The 24627-nt window shown below is 39.6% G+C and overlaps 1 protein-coding gene across 1 annotated transcript; it reads right to left on the bottom strand.

Annotated features, from left to right (window-relative positions):
* Positions 1-15: 15 nt before the first annotated feature.
* hspa12b (heat shock protein 12B) lies at positions 16-17800 on the bottom strand. The gene is made up of 14 exons (XM_084108535.1): positions 17752-17800; positions 17524-17667; positions 15367-15458; positions 14119-14213; positions 12533-12657; positions 12253-12439; positions 11918-12022; positions 10383-10499; positions 7269-7446; positions 5300-5386; positions 4314-4418; positions 2231-2489; positions 2035-2138; positions 16-1949 (listed from the first exon to the last, which is right to left on the bottom strand). Exons 3-14 carry the CDS (start codon positions 15410-15412, stop codon positions 1282-1284), a joined length of 2076 nt encoding a protein of 691 aa, XP_083964661.1. The 5' UTR covers positions 15413-15458; positions 17524-17667; positions 17752-17800; the 3' UTR covers positions 16-1281.
* Between the last annotated feature and the right edge of the window lie 6827 nt (positions 17801-24627).

Below are 24627 nucleotides of genomic sequence, written 5' to 3' on the forward strand. Positions count from 1 at the left end.
ACATCAGATCAGGGAAACATTTAAAGAAAAATAACTTTATTTTCAGTCATTGTGATTAGTATACCAACAGTTTCATAGTAAGTATCAGACTAAAGTCAAAGTTTTAAGACTTTATTCTGACATTGTTTTGTGTGATTTAACCCCTAGCTTGATTCCCTTATGTCGAACTGATGTTCAGCATATTTGAAGTTTGTGGGGGGAAAAAATACTATTCTCCTGATAGATGAAAAGCCAACAACATTGCTTTTACATAAAAGATTAAAGAATGATATTTCAAATGTCATTGATAAATGTTATAATTTAAAGTTTATACCAGGCACATATAAAAGAAAAAAAGAAACCTATAGACGGGCTTAAACGTTTAGACCTGTAATAATTTAAAGTCTTGAGAGGTAGTGTTTCATTGACTTTAGCAATTTGAATTGTGCTGGAAGAACAACCTAAACGTCTCTTAAAAGATTTTTCATGGAGCAAATAAGTAAAAGTACAATTACAACCAGGCGGAAAATAAAATGTCTACAAATCGCATTTGAAAATGTTACTACCTGTTTTGTACCTAGGAAATCAGAAAACTAAAGTTCTCCTCCAACCAAACTCCTTAACTTTATTCCAAATGATTACTTCCTCTTCTTACCTCCAGGTGGCGCAACCATAATTTATAAACACGAGATCTGTCTTGATACAAGTTTAAAATGAATAATTTTTAGTTATAGAGTATAGAGTATTATGTTTACAAAAATAAAAATTAAGTGGCTTTATTTGATAAATCAATTTAAATATGAAGTGTCTGCAAACCTAAAATAATATGTCTGTTTCCTGCATGTGTGACATGCTGGTTAACACCAGAAGCAATAACAGAATTGGAACTACTTCCTCTGTTTGACAGGAAATGCATTTACAGAAATTATGCCAAAAATGGAAGCTTGTTTGATGATAACCAAATGCATTTCCCGTTATGCTTTACTCATTGGAGGTCTAATTAAAATAGTCTGTTGCTCTTGACATAATTGAGATTTCCATTACTCATCATAATTATCCGAAGCTTACAGTACACATACAGAGACCGTACTCATAGCTGGTGCTTTGCACGATAAAAAACGAATCCCAATAACATTCCAGTTCATCATTCAGCCCTTCAGTTTTTACATCTGCAATCCTTAAGGATCCAGATGTTGAAACTCAAAGCTGTTATTTGAGATTATTTTTTTATGAGATTAGCTGTGGTTAAATGTCCCTTGCATTTTACAAATTCCAGTTCTCTCCAGAAACAGCATAGTAGGATCAGTTGGACAGGAAGTCAATTGATGCCCGCACCAGTCGGCCGGTTGCCACATCAACAGCTGTGACTTTGATCTCAGTGTCTCCAAACTGCATGGTAGTGCGAATCTCTCTGCGTTCAAACGCGCATCCTTTATCGTTTTCACCAGCATTGGCTGCCGCTGCCCCCGACTCAAGCAGGTCTAGCGTGATGGCACCACACTTCCTCACCCTGAGGTCAGTTATATAGGTTATTTCATCAGTGTCGCTGCAGTAGATGTTGATTATGATCTTCCTTTGTCCTATTCTTGCTGGAGTGTAGCTCCGCCTCACCACCTCACCCAAAGCCACCGACTGATCAACACAAACAAAGCGGTCCAGGATGTCAGTGCACCATTCTCGGCCATCTTTAATGAGTAGCTTGTCACGAGGGTGTCGACCTTCCACAAAGCGGTTCAAAACTCCAACACCGTAAGTTAGCGGGCAACGGCGTACACGGACAACAGTGGGGTCTAGTCCAAACAGGACTGCACCCTTCAGGATGGTCAGACCTACATCATGTGGAATTATGATACGGCAGTTCCGCCCTAGTGCGTTCTGGGCTGCGCGTTGAAGCATGGGCGACTCTGCGAATCCTCCAACCAAGAAGAGAAAACGCACACCCTTTACTTCTTCCTTCTGCATCAGGTTCTCTGGTTGGGTGAGAGAAATCGATAAGATATCAGGGAATTAAATACCGATCCCTGGCTTACTGTTTGTTTGAGAGACGTCTCTTACCAATATGTTTTATGATGTTGTTGATGGTCGGCTGAAAAAGCTCATTCATGGCCTCTGCAGAGAATCTAAGCATCCCTTGAGATGACCACTTTATAAAATTCATACTGACAGAAACATAACACAAAGTTAAAACATAAATACTCACACTTTCAAAGGCTTAATTTAGCAAATAAAGTTCTCAGTGAGTCAGACTTACTTGCTCTTGCGCAGGGCAGTCTCCACACTCTGCCCCCGGTGTCGTTTGTAGAAGTCAATGAAAGAGAAGGGCAGTAAGATGTTTAATGAGTTGGCCCGGCCAGGGGCCGCTGTGCGCTTACGGGCTTCAAATGCAATGGTGAGGTCTACCCAAGCTGCTGGACGTTTTGCTTTAAAACTCTCAATGAAGTCAGCCCCAAAGATCTGGCACAACATGGCCTCAAAGGCCAGATCCACTCCAACTGCTCCATAAGGACCCCCTGAAAGAGAAACATGTGTACATGTATCATTTAGGTTTAGGTTACATGCCACTTGATTTGCATGTTCACCACATTTTTCTTCAGGTCCTAAACTAAATCCTTTGGAATAATCATGATCAATCAAGACGACCTTCAGCACTGGATCTTTTTCAGGGTTGGAGTGAAATGACAGGGCATGGCTGAAGTGAACAATCAAGTTTGACCAGCTTTGATTCCATTCCATCCCATCATTAGTGCTAAACATTTTGGCTAGTAGGATGTGCTCCTGGATTTGTTGGTTTTGGAAAACATTCAAGTCATTTCCCTTGATAAAAATATAGTTTGAACCCCAACTCCAGAGCACTAAGCCTAACCCTTCTCGTTCCCTTAAACCAGGGGTGTCCAACCCTGATCTTGGAGGACCACTTTGAATGCAGGGATTAGCTGAAACACACCAGCCTGGAAGTTTCTATAGATCCTGAAGACATTGATTATCTGGTTCAATTAGGACTGGAGCTAAGCTTTGGGCGAATTAAAAAAATAGCTTTTTTGCACCTTTGAAGGGAACTTCGGGAAGGGGAAGCCATTTGTAGGGGTGTTCCAAACAAAAGTGAACTACTGAATCCCTTCACGATGGGCCCTTCCACAAGTCTGTTAGTGAAGGGAACATGCGATGGTAACTTCAAGAAAGTAATTTAATCGTTTATGGTCATGTGACCCAGGGTGACTAGTCCTCGCGGGAGAGGTGGAGTTAATGTATAAACAGAAAAATTCAATTTGTTTTGTTGTGATGTATCACACACATTTTCGTCATGCATTTCATATTGTTTAAAAAAGTTGCATAGGTAAGAAGTGTGTTTAATGCTTAAAGGGGATGTCTAATGCTATTTCATGCATTCATATTTACACTGTTAAAGAGTTGGATTCTCATAAACATGGCCAAAGTTTTAAAAAACGAGTTGGACGTATGAGTTTTTCTGTGCACAATTCACTCCTTCAGGGTTACGGAAGCCGTCGGCATCACTGCACGGCACGCCTCCAGGAACTCGGCTGTTTTCAGAAAGAATCAGTGCAGCGTCTTTTATAAATCTGATACAACTAAAGACTCTTAGGAGATATAAAGGATGCAATACTACTCTACTCAAGATTAACATGAGATTGACAGAAACTGCTTGTGTTATGTCCCCTTTAACTTATAAAGTTAAGAGCATATTGGGAACACACACATATATAAAGCATATTAACAACTTCATTATAAATGTACATTTATTTGTATTATTTTAACAGAAATAATAAGACATTCATGTTGTCACTGCCTAGCATTGTCGTGTTAACATTCCATGCGAAGCTAATGAGGAAATTACGTAGTCTTTCAATGCTCCCTTTGCCAAGTGCATTCATAACGGCTTCATTACGACACACAAGTGTCCTGCTCCCTTCAAAGTCCCCACTACAAGGGCTTTCCCTTTCGGAGTGAGTTGGGCATAGGGATGTTCACTTCTGATTTGCCCTTGCAGGATTGGACCCCTCCTCCCCACCCTACCCTGCTTACGAGCACCCTTGATGTGTCTGTTTGCCAAGCCCACACTCATAGAAAACACTACCATACATTCGGCACTATATCTCCTAAGTGTGGACTCGGAGGAGGACAACATGGGTTTAAAATGTCATTTGAGACAGGGCCGTTGATCCAGGAACATGTCCTAAAATCATGTACAACAACAGTTATTAAAATAAAAGTTGGTCAATCATGACTGTTCACTTCAGCAATGCCCTATCATTTCACTCTAGTATTGAAGATCTTTGAGCTGAAGATGAAGGAGTTGGTTTTAGTCCTCAACTAACCTGAGGCTTTGTAAAGCTCCTTTAGTGTGCCCTGTGGCTGCTCAATCTGATGCACCGTCAGATCCACCGTCCCACCGCCACAGTCTGCCACAATGTACCGATCACCTTCAAGAATACACATGGTTATTTAATCATGACCTTAGTCTGTCTCGTTACCTGCTTAATAATTGTTACAGGATTTTTGGAGCAACAACACCCTGTTCTTACACAGTTTCATGGAAAATGGCCTCCTCTTTGTGAATCTATAAGCATGTGTGCACTCTTGAGACTATGAAAAAGGAGATCTGTATTTTTAGTAGTGTATGAGTTAGATGGCAATAAACTCCCCCCCCCCCCTCCCTCTCCCTCCCCCCTCCCTCTCCCTCTCCCTCTCTCTCTCTCTCTCTCTCTCTCTCTCCAGGAAACATCTGGAGCTGAAGATCTTATTATTTTGACCCTGCACCTTGTCATTGTGCCAGTCATGCAGAGAGAGCTGCATGCACACACACTGCAACCATGCGCTCAGTCTGTGCAGCCAGTAATAACATACCAATGATTGCTCCATAATGAGGGTCTCTTACACATATGCACATCAATTAGAGTCATATAAACAATATTATATGCACATAAGGAACAAGAAAGTGTGGCTAGGGGAAATCATGTTTTAAGATAGGAAGGTTCCATCTTATGTGAAAACTGAAAAAAAAAAAAAAAGTAGTGCATTTCAATACTCTGGAAATGATTTCCCTGGAAAGTTTTGTTATGATCTATTTGTGGTTACTTGTATTATGATCAAAGAATTGTTACAGTGTCAGCACTCTGGCCAACAGGATGTCAGTTTCCAATATAATTTGTGTCTGAGGACAAAATTACAATTTAATATATTTGTTTATTGCCGCCATTGCCATTTAATTTATTGCAGCCATTATAACTTTAAAATAATATAAGTCTATTGTATGTCCTCAGTTTTATAGCTAAATAAATGTGTGTGTGTCTCCATCTCTTACCTGTCTGCATCTCAGACCACAATTCTCCAGTACCACTCTCCACCAGAAAAGTTCGGCTATGTCTGGATCTGCGGAGCTGCTCACGGGCTGAAAGAAACATTGACTTCCTTTAGTCAATGAATCACTCACACATGGGCAGCATTAATCAAAGTCTTATCACATTAGAATCAATACAACTCACAGAGAGAACAGAAAAGAGAGGGAGAGATTGCAGATAACTGGATCAATAATATGGCAGCCTGCTAAACAGACCTTGGTTTAATGAATCTAAAGCATTTGTTTGTAAAACATGCCTTCGAGATGTGAGCACAATTTACTTCAATTCTTGTTCTTATATACCTAATAAAACAAGCTTGTTTCATGGCTGCAGTTTTATAGTGGGTGATTTTAGTGAATAATGACCTGCTAAACTAAGAATTATCTGCTTCACTTACGGGTTTACTAAGGCTACTGATTGGCATATTTTCTGAGGAACTCTTTTTATGGAATGTATTACTTCAAACATTTCCTTTTCAGGTAAAGTGTGTGAACACTAGAGAATACAGACATGCTGCTGAACATTCCCACAGCTTACAGCAAACACACAGAGAAGAGAAACTTTACACTTTGGGGACAATCTGGAACCCATTACAATATGAAACAGAGGAAAAAGAGGAAAAAGTAAAAAATAAACTGATTTGAACTTGAATTACTCTAAAAGCCATGTGGTTTCGGAAGAACAGAGACAGTGATTAATAATGTTTCTATTGTCTTAAGAAGATGAGAGGACAGACATGGACTAAATTTATTTGGACTAGTTTCTACCCCACACTTTTGACCGGAAGAAACTCTTTTAAAACTGACTTCTCACACTCGCTAGTTTCACTAGTTTATTTAATGTTTCAGTTAACAATGTTCAACAGTATAAATACATGCATCACAGGAGAATTCTGTCACAATTGTCAAGTCATGAACATTCATATTATAGTTTTAAGGTAAGTAAATACTTATAAGATTGGAAGTTTCTGTATGTGACGAGTAAAACAACAAAATCAATGCATAAAACGCATTGAAACTAATTTCAAAAGCAGCAAAAATTAGACATGCCAAAGGGTTTTCAGGAAAGTTTGCCATCTTCATAAAGGAAATGTTAGTCAGGCCTGTTAGTGTAAATAAAATAAAGTGGCAAAGCTTTGTGTTCCTTGATTTATGTGTGTACATGAACATTGTCCAATTGTAAAACATGTTTTGGGAGATTACATTTTGGAACATAACATGTTCAAATCCCTTTGAATAAGCAAGCAAAAATGCAAGAAACAATGAAAGAAAAAATTAATTATCCAGGGAAACTAGTGTAAGCAGTCTAGAAGAGGGTGAGCTTATGGTTCGCAGCACCTTGTTTCAATTATAATGTGAAATGTGTGTGTATAAGTGTAAGTATATTTTGTTTGAGTGTAAAAACAGGAATGAATGATAGTGTCTACAGTGCTTTATTTTCTGTTGTATATAAATGTGAAAAGAGTGTTTGTAAAAGAACCCCATTTTTTCTTTTTTCAAGCAGTGGTAACAAAAAAAAAAAATTGTCAATCTTTCAAAGAGTTTTTTTTTCAGCTCTGTAACCTCAGGGGACACTCTAACCTACGGGTAAATGTCATCTCATTCTTGCTGTCTTAACCCAAACCATATGCTCTCATAGTCACTAAGACCCACTTGGTTCTGGATCAATCTGACCCCGATCTAACTGTCCTCAATGCATACACCCGCAAATATCCACATAAAACAAAAACAGCACTCTATTTTCAAGGGATGAAAGAAAGCATGGTTTAAGCATGGTTCCCATGCTCTTTAAGCATGGTTCCCATTTAATGTTTATAGAGAAATGTGATACACTCAAAGCAAGAGGTTTGGACTCCTTCCCAGGATCAATCTGAGAGCAAGTGATATTGTATAATGCTAATTGGTTTAGAAGAAGAAAAAAAAACGTTCTTACCTTGCCTAAAACTGGAATCGAAAGGGCGGGAGCCATCTACATCTAAACCATTGGTTACTGGTCTTTGGCTGAGGTCAATGACCTGGTGTAGATGGAGCTTCCTGCAGTAGATGGATGCAGCCTCTGGTTCAAGAGCTATGAGGAGCTGTTCAGGAGAATCTGCAGTCACCAAACCTGCCTACAATAAGATCAACAACATGAGCCTTAATTAGTAGATTGAGTTAATATTGAGTAATATACACTTATCAGCAGTTTTTAGGCAACACACAGAGTGGTGTGTTTAGTTCCTGAGTGAATCAGCATTTTGAACAAATCAGTTAAGTTAATATTTCAATGACTCACTTGTATAGACAGCCACTTGTTTCATTCCTGAATGAATCAGTTTTTGAACAAATCAGTAGAGTGAATGATTCAATGACTCTTGAATAGACAGTCATCTGTTTTTTTCCTGAATTAATTAACATTTTGAATGAATTGACACTTGTTTCCACCTACTGGCATAAGTAACGATGTAACCTGAAGAAAAAGTGACTGGAAAATGCCTTGTCTGGAGCAGGTCCGGCCCGTGGCATAGGTTGCCTAGGCTGCAAAATGACAGGGGGCGAAGCAACCTCAAGCAAAAGCAAGAGCACCCTCATTTGATACTGTAAAAATATCATATTGGCGAAATTGATTTGACAAAGGCTCCAGTGCGAATTTGTGTTTGCGCTTTGGAGAGCGTAAAAGGGTTTCTATTTACGTGTTTTTACTGTGTTGAGCAATTAAGCCAATCACAGACATGTCTGTTGATCTCTTAAATGCAATGACCAATCAGAGGTGCTTAAATTAGTCAGAATCCAGTGCTGACTCCGAGCCACGCTTGCAAATCCTCTCATTATAACAAATGGAGTGTAGACACAATGTAAATAACAGATTAGTTGTGCAGTGTAGAGAGCTTAATTGATTATAACAGAACTTTGTGACATCCCAATGAACTGAGATGAGTGGTAGCTTTTTAGTGATTTTAAATGGAGCTTTGCCCGTGTTTCTGCCAATTAATATCCTAGTACTTAAGATTGCATTATGTTACGATATCAATGTTGTCATCGATGAAAAAAAAACACATAATAGTTGACAACGTTATGTTGGACTAATTTAAACACTGCCTGCGTCATGACGTAAATATAATACATCAGCAAAATCTGTTAATTATGCATGACAGCGCAATTACTATAGATATTAGTTTTTACATTAGCAAAACTGGGGAGAGTTGACTTTTGGGGGGTACTATCTAAAATCTTGCCAAAGGTACCAACAGAGTCTGGGCCGGACTTGGGCTGAAGAAATTCAAACTGATACAAACTGAAAAGTACCAGTGCTGTTGAACTGTATGGTGCATTGAGTTCTTTTGACTTGGGACAGTCAAACACCATAGCAATGCCCTAGCAACCACCCAGAACACTCTAGCCAACGGTAATTTAGTAATCAATTTAGTAAGAACTCTCAGAACACCTTAAAAACTCCATGGCAACACCCTGGCACCCATTCACTACACCCTAGCTAGCATCAATTAACACATTTTATGAGCATGCACTGCTCAAATTATTTTCCGAAAATTTTCACAACATCAAATGTTACTACAAAATAAAAACACCATGTTTACTGTACAATGAGCACTGGTATCATGGTAACGAAAATAAACGGAAATAATGTTTCAGTATATTGTAAAAGTATCAGTACACTACCCCAGTTGGTCATGGAGTTATGATAGGAGGTGGTGGGCTGCCTCGTTCCCCCTATCTTGCTTGACTGGGACAGGCGTGGTTTCCTGTGTTTGTGTGCTGGTCTCTTGCATTGTTTAACCTCTGTGACATTGCAAAGAGGAAATTAACCTCGACCTGCCTTACCTCTAGAAAGGTAGTGAGGGAGAAAGATCCAGGGCTACTAGAACAAGTACAGTTCTGACATGGGCCTGTTTAATATGTAGAGTTGTTGGCTGGTTTAGGTATAACTGCGGGGATTTCAGTGGTCTTCGAGTCTGAACAGCTGGTAGTGATCGAATCAACAGTCTTTGTTCTTTAACGGCGATCTCTGCACTGTTGATTGTTGTATGTAAATAGAATCTCTGTGATTGATTTCTTAGTGTTTTGCTCATAGGGAAATGTGCAAGTCTGCAATACTGACAATTTCACACAGGCAAACACACACACACACATATTTAATGGATATCAGGTTATAGTCCCCTCTTGGCACACTATTTCTCTCCACTCATACAAAAGTCTTTCAACATTCCCATTTACTGTATGTGTGCACTGTGCAGTGACTATTGCATTCCTTTTCATATACGCACATTTCCTGAACTGCACTTGGGGGCTGAAGGACATCACATTCAATGTGGGAGTGTGCATTTGTGTATGTGTGCATGAGAGAAGAAAGAGAGAAAAAGAAAGAAAAAGAGAAAGAGAAAAAAAGTAAGAGGAAGAAAGAGAAAGTGTGTGTATTTGAATGGTCACACTTTAGTTAATGGTCCAATTCTCACTATTAACTAACTATTATCTACAGCTTTTGCCTCAATAAACTCCTAATTACTGCTTATTAATAGTTAGTAAGGCAGTTGTTTCCCAAAGTTTAGGTAGGCCTATTGGATATGATTAAGGGATGTAGAATATGGTCAGGCAGAATAAGGCATTAAATGGTAAATGGACTGCAATTATATAGCGCTTTCAACAGACCCATAGCCACCAAAGCGCTCTACATATAGCCTCACATTCACCCATTCATTCACAGATACACCGACGGCGGTGTCAACCATGCAAGGCGCCATCCAGCTCGTCGGGAGCAGCTGGGGTTAGGTGTCTTGCTCATGGACACCTCGACACTTGGTCAGGTGGAACCGGGGATGGAACCAACAACCTTCCGGTTTGTAGGCAACCTACATGAACCACTGAGCCACTGCCGCCCATAAATGTGCTTTGTAAGTACTAATAAACAGCCAATATCCTAGTAATATGCATGCTAATAAGCAACTAGTTAAAAGTGAGAATTGGACCCTAAACTAAAGTGTTACTAATTGATTATGTGTAATTTTTCATATATGTAGTGGAAACTGATCTTAGATCACTTATGCTACATTACCAAATAGGCAGCTTCTCGCATGAACTGCTTGGCAGGCTGCCGCCACACCGCAGGAACAGTGATGACCCATCGTACTTCATTACTTTCCAGCACAGAGGAGGACTGGTCCTTCACCTCCTGAAAAGCACACACACACACACACACATTACTACTTTTCCATCTCTTATCTAAACTACATTCCACAGATAACATTTTCATACTTGTATTAGTAATTGATATCCCTTATTTCCGTCCCGCTCTAAAATGATGTGCCGGATTCAAAACACTCAGGATGCATGGCCGGAGGTTTGGTAGAAATCTCCATGTTAGTGTTTTCCCACAAGCCTTCAGGGGCTCCAGGAAGCAGGAGGAAGAAGGTTTGGGTCCAGCCAAAACTGACAACAGATTGGCCCAGAACCTCCACCTCCCCTGACCCCCACTGTTCACAGAGACTGGATGTGTTCTTGTTTGAGTAAAGGAAAAGTACGTCCTGAAAGATTTGGACCAAAGCCACCACACACTACTGCTCTACATTACACTGGGGGTTCATGTTCAGTCTGGCCCTAGATGGAGATTTATATTGTACAACTAAAATAGGCAACAAATGCCTAAATAAGTGAAAGAATAACCAAGCCAATAACAGCACTGGAAAAATGTGTTTCACAGATAAACATTTTCAAATAATTAGTAAGTCAAATACAAAAAAGTAAAGTACAAAGAAATGTTTTTTTTTGATCAAATAAAATTTGTAATAAAAAAATTATATATTTCAGAAATTCGATAATTAATATCCATCCATTCTCTAAACCACTTGTCCTATGTAGGGTCATGGGTATGCTAGAGTTTATACCAGCATGTTGGGCCAAAGACTAAATTTAATATATAATTTCAGTAACACTTTAGAATAAATCGTAATAGTTAACTATCTATGCAGGAAGTAATGCAGGATAAATGAGTAGTACTACATTAACACTTCAGTTACTTATAAGGAAACAAGCTTATCTAATCAGTTAATAATATCACATTTAGGACTGAGATAGTTCCTTATTAGGTAATCAATAATTACTGAATGAGATTAGCCTAATTTATAACTATCAACAAACTAACTATGACAAATTATAAAGAATTACCAATTAATTGTGAATTACTCTGTAGGAAATATTAGTGAACTGGACCATTATTCAAAATATATTTTTTTTCCACTTATGTATAAATAATGGTCCAGATTAGTAGCTCTTAAAGGGTGACTATGTAACACTTGAGTACTTAGTGATGCATTTTATAACATTATTCAGAATAAAACAGACAACCGATTACGTCTCAGACACGTTAATGTTGTGATTAGTAATTAATTGGTAATTCTTTATAATTTGTCATAGTTATTTGATAGTTATTAATGACTCTAATATCATTCAGTAATTACTGATAAGGAACTATCTTACTCCTAAATTTGATATACTAACTGATTAGTTAAGCTTGTTTCCTTATTAGTTAACAGTAGTAGCTCATTTTGTCGCTGGAGCAGTACGTGTGTGTGTGTGTGTGTGTGTGTTCACCTTTAAAGCATGTTCTCTGAAGAACCTCAAGGCATGAGAAAACACCTCAATGGCCCGAACTCTTCTTCCACTTACTGACTCCAGCTCAGTCTCCATAGATAGATCCTATCGAAAAGCAAGAAGGTCTGCTGCAGAAATGCTCACAGAAGTGTCATAAATAATCCACTCCCCTTATGCTTTGCTTCAGACAGATAATAGATCTGGCTTCTTCATTTTAGACAGTGTTGTGATACCTTATCAACAATGCTTGATGCCCCTAAGCTGAGCACTTACCATACCTGAATAAATTCTACTATAAAAAAAAACAGTCAATAAAAAGTAGATTGTGTGTTTACACTGGTGCTGTGGATTTTCATTTTGAATTTGTCAAAGTAGAGCCAATGCCCAGCCTCCTCTGGGTCAAGGTCATGGTAGCTGTCTCGAGCTGCAAAGCCAAAACTGTGGAACCGGAGGTCAGGGGTCAACAGCAGACATGTTGGACTCTTCTGATTGGCTACACCAGGGTCGCCACCCTCCCACCGCCTGTTAGAAAAACAGGGAGAAATGTAGGGTCAGATATGGGCAGGGGAGTTATAAGAACTTATAATAACTTCAGGATACAGATATCATAAATACCTCATCATGTGAATGGTCTCAGGATCTTCTGTGAAACTGAAGGCATAGCCACTGGAGGTGGTGCCAAAATCTATAGCGACCACCACAGAAAATGGACGAGCCACACACGGTCTCAATTCTGTCCTCTACAGAGAGAAAGAAAGAAAAAAACAAGGTAGACAGAAAGAAAATACATCTATTGCCTTATAATATTTTCAGAGGGGTGACTTTACAAAAAAAATTCTTCCTGGTACGGAGAGTAACTGACTCCACCTTCTCCCTCGCTCCTCTTATCTCTAGATCATTTCTCTGACCTGAGTGTTACATTGACTAAACACATCAGAAGGGAGTGTATCATGTATCACTTTCAGCTTATGTTCATGCCAGTATTTATTTTTTTTTGTCCATTTAAAGGTGATTTAAGTATGTGTTTAAAAACTCGAGACTCAGGACAGTGGAACGAAAAAAAGCAAGGTTTAGAGAAGCATTTAGAACGCTGTCATGAGCAAAGAGCCACAAGACGCAAGTACAACGGGCAAACACGTACGTCTAGCGCATGTTTACATCGAAAAACAATGGAAGGGTAGAGCAGTGGAATGAAGAAAAAATAAGGCGACTTTCACACCGAATGCGATTTTGCGCTTAAATATGCGAGAAGCACAACAGTGGAATGAAAAAATGCAAGGTCCGTTTGATTTTTAAAGTTGATCTTGTGTTTTTAGACATGAACGCAATGGTCCAAAACATCAAAAACTATGGATAGCATACATGCACACATTCTGTAAGACCACAAGTGTATTAAGTGTGCCATTTGGGACAGGGCCATTGGCCATGAGTTTGAGGCAAGACTGTGTTTGTCCAACCAACAGCAGACAGAGACCTTGAATTTATTTTTGCAGTTCGATTTTGTGAAGTTGGTGCCTTCTAGACTGAGAAAACCCAGAAAATGTATTTTTGGCTCATGTGGCTAAAAGACAACAACTCCCTACGAGGCCACTCCCAAGCCACGCCTACCGGTTACAGAGGGCAGTATCGGAAGAAATGATACAACTAGGCTACTAGTTGACTCGAAACTGAAAAGACACCGTTTTATCGTGAGATCCCCCTATGGGTGGCTGAAAACATGCGGAACAAGCTCCTCCTACTGGCTGTAGTCTCTAGCCTCTGGCCAAAAAAGCCTCAGATGATGCAAAATGACAATTTTTTCGTCATCTGAGTTTTTTTTCCAGACACACAATACAGAAATCTCTCGTCTCAGGGGGACATGAGGGAGGGAAGCACGGTTATTTGAAAGTAATACCTGGTTTCTACTGATACAAAGCTTAATGCTAATCGGTGAAGTATCCCTTTAAGTGAAAAAAGTCGGCTTTCGAAGGAAACGTTTTTGTGTGACCACAGATTGCAGTGCACTTTAACTGGAGGATGAACTAATGATAGTGCTGTTTTCAACCAACTGACTGAGTGCTAAGTAAAGAAGCATAATTGCATATTTCTGGTGGGACCACATCCTCTATTAACATAACTGTAGTTTGAAGCATCTGATTTTGCCGTTTAATCCAGGTTTATCATATAAAGTGCTAAAGAGAGAGGATCTGTCATGATCTTACCGGAGAGGGAGAGGGGGTAAGAGGAGTGATACTGCACTTATTTCTGGAAGGAGATGGAGAACCAGATGGAGATGTAGAGGCTGATCTGTCTTCACCTGAAAAAGAAGGAGACAAGATAAAAAGATTGATTGAGGGATAAAGGGAGAAATCCTAGAAATATTTAAATGAGTTGCTCATGCATTGAACTGGAAAAACAAGAACAGGACTCCCTGTATGTAAAAACACCAGAGTGGCTGAGCAATTAAGAGAATTCAGGAATTTTTGGAAAATTCCATATTGGTTTTAAGCCCAACTGGCATGTGTTTTGCAACATCAGAATTTCCAGTGGATGGTTTTGTTGGGAAAAATTCTGTGGGTCATTTTAGATTTCATATCACCTTATATGCTGAATGACCTTATACCTTTATAAAAGAAATACATATAACCTACATTTCAGAAGTATTTAAAGTTGCAATGAAACAGAAGTAGTGACAGTCCAGTCCAGAACTTAAATTCAATTACTGGGTAATAACTAGGTACTAACCAAAGGTTACTAGGTACTAAATCCATGTAGTTACCTTAAATTTCCAGTACTTTCATAGGTAAGTACTATAAAATAAAGTGCAACTGATCTTTTCCTCTGTATTATGATGACTTCAACAGTGTCATCATGTGCACTCAGCATTAACACTTTGATTTGTGGTGTCTCATATCTGTGGCAACACTGGCAGCAAGGAATTTCAGAAGCAGAATTCCAAACATTCCATAATTCCTAACACGGTCAAAAGTGTGTGTATGACATTTTCCAGGTCAAAATGAATTCCATGGCAAGTGCTATCTACACGGATTGACCTCTTCCAGCAAGGTCACTCTAATATGTTTTCAAACGAGCACACACTCAGACATGGGTGTAATTCACTCAAGAGTATGACAGGAATGTTATCGACATGTACAGATATTCTCAAGAGTGCAGAGCGTAGATAAGAGAGGGTCACACCCCAGTCCAGTATTGTTGATGGCATAGACAGGAATTACAGCATAATTCCTGTGGAAATGTGTGGATGATCACAGGTTTCAATTCAGCTTTACATTTTGGACTCCAAATCTGCTGTATATAAATTCTGGTTGTATACTGCAAAAGTACTTGTTCAACTATTATAACCTATGTTCCCCTAGGATATTACACAGATATGATTATTTTATATTTTTTTCATCCAAATCTTAATTTTAAGTATCATTTCCCACAGAATAATTTTAATGAAATGTTACCTGGCACCTGTAGACTGTTGGTACTGAGCTGCAGGACGTCTGTCATTGTAGAGGTCACAGGGCTTTTACAGCATAACAGGGAAAGAATAACTCTGAAATGTGAAGCAGAGTTTAATTATTAATATTTGACAATTTTTCTTTCATGATGTAAAATGGTATATAGACTCAAGATAAATTTACATTTTAAATTACATTCAATTAAAAATTCCATTGTAGAAACTTAAATAATGAAAATGATTATTAAGATATGTACATGAATTCAAGATTTTAGGAAAATATGTCATTTGATTTTACTTCATGAATATCCCAGATTACATTTTAGGGGTCAGTATACATATTTTTGAAAAGAACCATAAGAAATCAGCATGAATACATCTTAGATTGCATTTCTTAGAATGTGGCACATGTTTTAAACACATTTTTTCATAGACATTCCTATGAACTATAAATTTATATTTTTTGTCTCTCTCTTTCTGAAACCTATTAGGACATCCCAGCTGCAGCAACAAAACCATGGCATGATGTGTTAGTGGGTGTGTATTAATCATGCTGTTTCCCAAAGCTCTTGTTGGGCTCTGTTTTCAGACTAAATGATCTGAAACGGGAGAGAAACACAGACATGTGTTAAGCAAATGTTAAATGCTAGTCTGATATCACACAAGTACTATAATTCTGTGTTTAGTTTACAATACAATGGATTTACAGTAATTCCTTGTATCTGATGAACACAGAGGGAAAAATGAATATGGTGCTTTCTGAAATTCAACCTCATGTCCCCCTACCCCCAAAGTGTTCCCCTTTCCCCTTATTTTCCCCATGCCTCTTGCCTTAATCTTTTCTTTGGACTTGTTCCCTTTTTCTTTTTCTTCCACTGTTAGTTTCAAACCCTCTCAATGTGTGTGTGTGTGTGTGTGTGTGTGTATGTGTGTGTGCGCGTGCGTGTGTGTGTGTGTACATGCTTGTGTGTGTGCATGCATGTGTGCTCAGGAGAGAAAAAAGGTTTTTGGAAAAGGAGAAAAGGTGGAGAGGGAGAGGTGAGGGCCTCCCACAATACATGTTTAGTAAATGGATCTGACTGGAATATACTCTCCAGATGCTCAAATCTGAGATGTAGCCTACCACATTTGGCATAGAACACTTTATATAAACCTTTCCACAACAAAGAACATTTTTCAGAAATGTTCTTTAGCAGAAAACGTAAAACATAAAGACATTCGTAAATCTAAAAAGTGTAAACTTTGAAATTTTAAGAGCCCATTGAACTTGATTGCCTTTGAATATGATTTATCACTGCCTCTCCATATGGTTTCAGACACACTTCATACAGATTACAAATGACATCACAGAGGCTTTCTGGCACTGAGGCTAAGTCATTAGAACAAAGAAATGTTTATTTATGGTTATTTTTTCTACCTGTTTCGCACAGGTTGTTGTTTGAGCCTATGCATAATTACAGCATTCACTTATAAAGTTGTGCACTTCAGCAATATAAGAAAACGGTGTTATCCCTTATTTATAGTATATAATAATATGTCATTTGATTTAATGTTTTTGTATGTCTAGTCTTCATATTCAGTGTTTTTACCATCAACTTCATTATGAACTTCATTATGATTCATAATGAATTTAAAGCTTCTGTCTGAGACATTTCAGTTGTTTAACTTGTGAATAGTCCCTCTTTATATTTCACCATCCATAAGCAGCTTGGCATATTGTCGACTGCCACTGAAAATTATTTCAGCGTGTACTTTAGTTTGTTAAAACCACAGATACAATTGTTTCCTCCGAGAGTTTTCTAGGAAAATCTTCCTATTAATTTCCATCCAAGAGCTACTTGTGACACAGCGACACTTTGCAGAAGCTGAGGTCAAGCATGATGAATTACCGAGCCCTTTCCTACTACATTACAATTATAGTCATTTTGGAGGATGTGCAAAGTCGTATTTCAATGTCTGATAGGTAATTATGGTCAGCATGTCCACTAGAGTCCCATTTGTCTTTTTATGTTATACTAGAGCATCATTAAGTCACCCATCTCTCTTGAAAACACCCGACAATCCCACTCCTGTCAGTCATCACAGCATACAAAAAAGACAAAGCACTGCACCTGATGCTGGTCCCATGAAACATTTCACTCTTTAGCATGTTTGTACTCACCCTTTTGTTTAGAATGTTCTAGTGTCCCCTGCCTGGGGTTGTTTAGTCCCTGATCAAAGTTCAAAATCCTAAAAGGAATTGGATGTTTCAGTAGCGGAGTCTATGTAATGATGCTGTTTCCCAACAGAAGTTTCAGCCAAATGTCTGAGAGAAGAAAAGCACTGAATGTTTGATCTAAAGTTGAAAAAAGTTTTAAAAGTGATCAGATCCAAAGAATATTCCACTGACTTCTGATATTTCTCTGTTTCTGTATCCCAGCAGTCAATCCGTCATCTGCAATGGAATGTCAGGGAGAAATGGTTGAGAGAGCCACACACACACACATGTACAGGGGCTGGATATGAAGGTTTCTCTAGTGAAGGGGGAAAGGGAGGGGATCTGACTTCATACTGACACAGATTCAATCACTGTGTACCGGTGTGATTGTTGGAGTGGAAGAGAGAGAGAGGGTGGAGAGTATTTGGAGTGGTAGCGTGCACTGATTAAGTCATCCGATCCCCCCTCCCAATGTTTCCCCTCTTTTCCTTCAGCCCACCCCCTGCATCCAACTCTTTCTTCCCTCTCAGCTTCTCTTCCAGCTCGATCTTTTTTCTTGTCTTTCCTGTCTTCTCTTCACTCTGTTTCCTTTCTCTCTCTAACAAAACTCTAAAATAGAACAAACGGTTTAAAACAGTTTAAAACTATACATGCATACAAACAAATGCATTTTAGCTCATCGATGTTGCATTAGTTTGACCTGCTTATTGTAAATGTTTATGAATTCTCATGTGAGGTCACATTTTTAACAAACGCACCTCTGCACAAACAGAACTACAGTTTTGTCGAGGCCATGATTCCGGTGTGCATGGGTGGTTTCTGTGGTGTCTCTATGTAGTTGCTTAGGTGTTATGAGTGGTTTAGCCTGATGTTATGTGGTGGTTGTGGTGGTTAGGGTGTTCTAGGCATAGATATACATATACATCATATAGTATGAATGTAATCCAGACATACTACATCTGCCATGTTGTCATTATCATGTGACCTTCCAGCATCAGTTACATCACTTTACTGTCATTTATAAATTCACAAAATCACTTAACTGTCATTCTCCTCATGGGATAATAAAGTGTCCATCGTATACACACTTCAGAATAGTAGGTCATCCGGGTACTTTTTGCCTATACTCTTATCTATACTGTTAGTAATGTGAATTCAGACATAGTTTTGTTACATACTGTTTTTTGCCTACTAAATAGTAGGGAAGTATGCGATTTCCGATGCAGCCTTAGTTCTTTTTCTTATTCTTATTCTTTTCAGTTTATTGGTGGTTGGTAGACCAGCTTTTGGTGCATTACTGCCACCAACTAAACTGGAGTGTGAAGAATTGATGGGACTCAAAAACAAACAAAACAAAACAAAAAAAATATATTCTTAACTTACTTTTTGTTTCTTTTAAAAACCTCAAGAAGATTACATACTGCATCGGAATTCTCCCACGTTTTTTAGACAGAAGACTTTCTATTGACTGTTTTATTTTCTGCGGCTTAATTTTTATATGCCAAGCAGTGTATAAGGATGTGTTTTTTCTTAGTTCATCAGTTACAATGGTTTTTGATTTGCCCTCATGTGGCTCACCTGTGTCTTGTTAATTACCTTGTTTAGTCCCTTGTGTTTCTTGGTGTATATATATAGCCCTAATTTTCAGTTGTTGCTTGTCAGATCTCATCTCATTTTATGTATTGTTCTATTTCTAGCCTGAATTTTGAGTTTATTTTGATTAAAGAAAACTTCTTGCAAATAGATCCATCTCTTTTCTGCCTTTTTGCAACCCCTTGCTGACTGACCAAAACAAATGGATCTAGCAGCAGTTCAGATCCTCTTCCTCTAACAGGGGGATCTGTCCCTTGCGGATCGCACACAGAGGTTTCTTGATTTGGTCCCCTTCATGTCTCGTATCGGCCTGTGCTATTCACTTCTTCGGCCCTGTCTCCATAGACTCCCTTCAGCCCTTTGACTCATCATTTGCTGGCTCCACCTAGCAGCTTGGATACACCTTGGGCTTCCAGTTCGCCAGCTCTGTTCTGATGTGTCGACCTTCTAGATCCACCACAAGCCTCCAAGTCCACCACTCTACCTCGACCCGTCGACCAGTAAGCTCTACCTGGGACCTTGTCCTTATGGCTCCATCTGGCTTCCTTGTCCCTCATGCTCTGCCCTGGTAAGTTGTCACTCTGCCTTCACCACAGACTTCTGGGCGTTCGTCTGCATCTCGGCCCCCCACGCCTTCAGCTCCGTTGGGCTCCTTCCCTCTGACCCCACTTAGTCCTCAGCTGCAGCAGCTCCACCTCTGTTTTCTGGCACCCTGGCTCCACCTCTATACCCTGGCCCCGCCTCTGTTCTCTGGCACTTTGGCTCCACCTCTGTTTTCTGGCACCCTTGGCTCCACCTCTATACTATGGCACCCTGGCTCCACCTCTGTTCTCTGGCACCCTGGCTCCACCTCTGTTTTCTGGCACCCTTGGCTCCACCTCTGTTTTCTGGCACCCTGGATCCACCTCTATACTCTGGCACCCTGGCTCCACCTCTATACTCTGGCACCCTGGCTCCACCTCTATACTCTGGCACCCTGGCTCCACCTCTGTTCTCTGGCACCCTGGCTCCACCTCTGTTCTCTGGCACCCTGGCTTCACCTCTATACTCTGGCACCCTGGCTTCACCTCTGTTCTCTAGCACCCTCAGTTCAAGAGATGTTCTCTGGCACCCTGGCTCTGTTCTCTGGCACCCTCTGTTCAAGAGATGTTCTCTGTCATCCTGGCTCCACCTCTGTTCTCTGGCACCCTGGCTCCACCTCTATACTCTGGCACCCTGGCTTCACCTCTGTTCTCTGGCACCCTGGCTCCACCTCTATACTCTGGCACCCTGGCTCCACCTCTGTTCTCTAGAACCCTCTGTTCAAGAGATGTTCTCTGTCACCCTGGCTCCACCTCTGTTCTCTAGCACCCTCTGTTCAAGAGATGTTCTCTGTCACCCTGGCTCCACCTCTGTTCTCTAACACCCTCTGTTCAAGAGATGTTCTCTGTCATCCTGGCTCCACCTCTGTTCTCTAACACCCTCTGTTCAAGAGATGTTCTCTGGCACCCTGGCTCCACCTCTATACTCTGGCACCCTCTGTTCAAGAGATGTTCTCTGACACCCTGGCTCCACCTCGGCCACTCATCCCCACAGCTTCGCCTTGGTCTCCAAGATCTTTAGTGTCACCCAGTCTCTTTGGCTCTTCTTGTCTCTCTCTTTTTCTTCTTTGGTCTCTCCTAGTTTCCTAGTTCATTTTCAAGCGTATCATTGTCGTGTAAACATACTCTAAGTTCATCAGTTACTATGGTTTTTGATTTGCCCTCAGTGCCTCATCTGTGTCTTGTTAATCGCCTTGTTAAGTCCCTAGTGTGTGTGTGGGTGTGTATATATGTATATATATATATATATATATGTGTCTATAGTCTATTATAGTTCTGTTGTTGATTTCAGCATTTTCAATTACTAAAATTGAAATAGAAATGAATTAAATAGAAATGTGTTCCTTATACAGTAATTTCTCAAACATACAACACTTTAAGCAAAATATACAATGTCTGCTGACAACAGTAAAGTTAGTCAATTTTTGTGGCTCTCAGGTGGTAGTTGAAATGTCTCTGGGTTGTTCAAATGCCCTCACAAATACTCTTCCTTCTATCCATTTCTCTTGAACAAGAAAACTTTTCATGGATCCGTATATTTCCAGTTTTCTCATATTTAATTTGAGTTTAGAACACATTGCTAATGGCATTTACCTCCCTGAGCCACCAGGGCGAATCTCACAAAGGTCATTAGAAAGGCTACCAAAAAAAAGGAAGTCCCTCTACTTTTTTAGCCTTTGTTTACTGACAGAGACCCTCACATCTTCTCTGTTCCATATTTGACTGTTTATTCATGGCGTATCCATTCACAACTATCAGCCGACTCACTCCAGCATGTTCTGGCCAGTCTGTGAATAAACACTCCAGACCACACATTGCTTTCTTGGTCAGACAGGAAGCAACCAAGTGAGTTAAGAGGAAGTGAACAACCCCCGACTAAGTTACTCGTGCTGCACACTGAACCAGGAAGTGCTTTGGCTCTGATCACGAACACACCCTAAAGCTTCCTCTTTTACACACCACCCTTCCGCTTTCAGAAGGGCTGCCCATTAGCGTCAGCCTCTCTTTAGCAATCAGAATGGCAAATAGTAATTTTGTAACTTATTGCACCTGTTCTCCTCTTAAATTAATTGATAGATATGCTCCCTATCAGTTCTGCCTCTCATCTAAATGATTTTATTTATCACCAAACATGTCATATTATCAACATGTAAATAGTCCATGCATGTGCAAGTGCTAAGTACACATGAATGTATGCCTTCCAGCCTTGCCTTTTCCTGTGACTGTTGTCTGTACTTGAGGAAAAGGTGGGTCCACTCCTCTGACCTCAGTCACACACACACAGACACACACATTGCTATTTTCAATGAGACTCCCACTTTAACTCAATTGTAATGCTAGAATTACTAGCGGACTACAGCCACACCATCAACATCTACACACCCCTGGCCCATATAAGAACAAGCTGGAGGACCTGGGGAACCCAGTGTTAGGGTGGTTTTCATAAATAATGATCCTGTGATACTGTCAGGAAAGTAGTATAATTGGATCAAGTCCCTGAGAGAAGCAGGGACTGGTGTAGGCCTATACTCTTTTATGGACTGGTGAGAGTTTTAGACAACAACAACAAAAGAAGTTTATTTGTGCGATGAGAAACTGTAAGGACTCTTTGTTCAAAATAAAAACCTCACTAATTGACTACAATGTGTAGTCTTCTTGCAACAAATCAGCATTGAGGAGTAGCGCTTTATGATTCAACAAGAGGAGCATTTCAAGCTTCTCCCTTATAGGCAGAAACAAATGACACATAGGGATAAACTTTAATTCAAGCAGGTCAAACAATGTCAGTACTGATATAATAGTGAAAACTCACTGGAGATGTTGAAGATAATTGTGTCATAATCAAATTATGTTTAAGTTGTCACCAAGTCTAATACAAACCAAACCAAACCAAACATAAAATGCACTTGTACTAAGCATGTAACAGAGTCCAGTAAGGACTGCTCATGAGGAGTCATAGGGGCTGTTTTTAGCGTACAGGCGACAACGCTGTCAAACGATCCCCGTTCACACGGATCCGTGAAACCGACTAAAAATGCTGTGTTATGCATACCAAGGCCAGTTGCACCTATAGACCTTATGTAACCCCACCCCTTTTCAGCGCTGCGCTCATTGTCTTTTGACTTCCGGTCTGTATTTTCACAGCGATATTGTGTATTTATGAATGAACGGCTCGTTTTAAAATCTTCCCGGTCTACTGACATTTGTTAAGACATCTGTTTTAAACATTACAATCCTCATGATAACTTTAGTTAACTTTACATTAAGTAAATCCACTTCAAAAGCTAATTACTCCTGGACAGCAATGCCATATATACAGAGCGACTGCAAAAACGGAAGTTCAGAGACAATATTCTAAAGATGGCGGCGCCCTCGTTTCTCTGGCGCATAAGGTCCATAGACTGAACAGGCAAAAACTTGCAATTTTAGGGGGCGTTTACACAACACCGTTTAAAAATGGAACTAAAAACGGAAAACCGCTTATGCGTTTTGGGCATTTATTTAGGCCCACATGATAATGGCGTTTGGGGGGCCTGAAAACGCTAACTTTTGAAAACGCGTTTCAAAGTGCAGGTTTTTGAATACGATACCGTTATCGTCTCCGTGTAAACTGAAAAATGAGAATTTGTGAAAACATCATGTGCATGTATACAAGTAAAGTTAATTGTAATGTACTTGTAATGTAAACAAACCCTTAGTATAGCTGAGGCATATGCCCACCCCACCAGAATTATGCGTTTTTAAATATCTGAACAAAATATCCTGTGTGTTAAAACTAATGCTTTATGTTAGAAGAAAAAAAGCTACAACATCTTAAACAATGCTAAGATGGTTTGCTGGTCACAAAAGAATTTAGGGCACTTTTCAGCAAGTCAGGCTGGAAGACCTGCTGACCAGCCACCCAAAATCAGTCAAGTAGCCTAGTTTGACCAGGACTGTGAGAAATGTTTAAACCACCTTAGAGCAAAACAGCTTAGGAAATTTTAAGATGCTTTCCCCTCACAGAAGGGATCTTTATACTGTTGTGTCGGAAGGATAGGGATTATTGTAAACGGCTTTATTACGCCACCTGCTGGACATCTCAAAAAAACTTGTACACTTGAAAACTACGAAATATTGGTCATATTGTATGCCTTGCCTACAGTTTACACACACACACACACACACACACACACACACACACACACACACACACACACACACACACACACACACACACACACTTACTTTGGATATTTGTATTTTATGAGGACTCTTCATAGACATAATTATTTGTATACAGTACAGACTTCAGCCTATACTATCCCTTATCCCTTACCCTATAACTTAACCCTTAGGCCCACAGAAAATATTCTGCGTTTTTACATTTTTTACATTAAAAAAACACATCAGACAACGATAAACAATTATAACAAATATTACAGGAAAAATGAACACTTTACGAAAGAAGTGACGTTACGGAAAGTTGATAGCCTAAATAAATTCCACTGGATCAGCCAAGCAGTAAAATGATCTTAAAGATGATCCTGATCGTTGTTGATGGTTACAAAAAGTCGACTGCGTGTCTGCAATTTGCAAACAAAGTTACTTATAAAATGCATAGCTATAAAATGGAACAAAATTCAAAACATCTCCAATCAACTGAAATGTGAGTGTGATCAGCTGTGGTCACGTGACTAGCACATTGGTGATTTACGCAGCAGCACATAGAGAACATCAAGAAGACAAAGCGACACGGTTCCTCTGTCAGCACTTTTCCAGTGTGTCCTCTCATTTTCACTAGTCAATATCCGATCAGAGACTGGCCCGCGTCCTGACTATCTTTCTGTCTACAGAAATATTTCCTCTGGTGTGTTTGATGTAGTTGCCATCGGAGGAATTTAAAGTAAGTAGC

Source organism: Abramis brama (genome assembly GCF_963993115.1).
Source record: "Abramis brama genome assembly, chromosome: 3".
In the NCBI taxonomy this organism is placed as follows: domain Eukaryota; kingdom Metazoa; phylum Chordata; class Actinopteri; order Cypriniformes; family Leuciscidae; genus Abramis; species Abramis brama.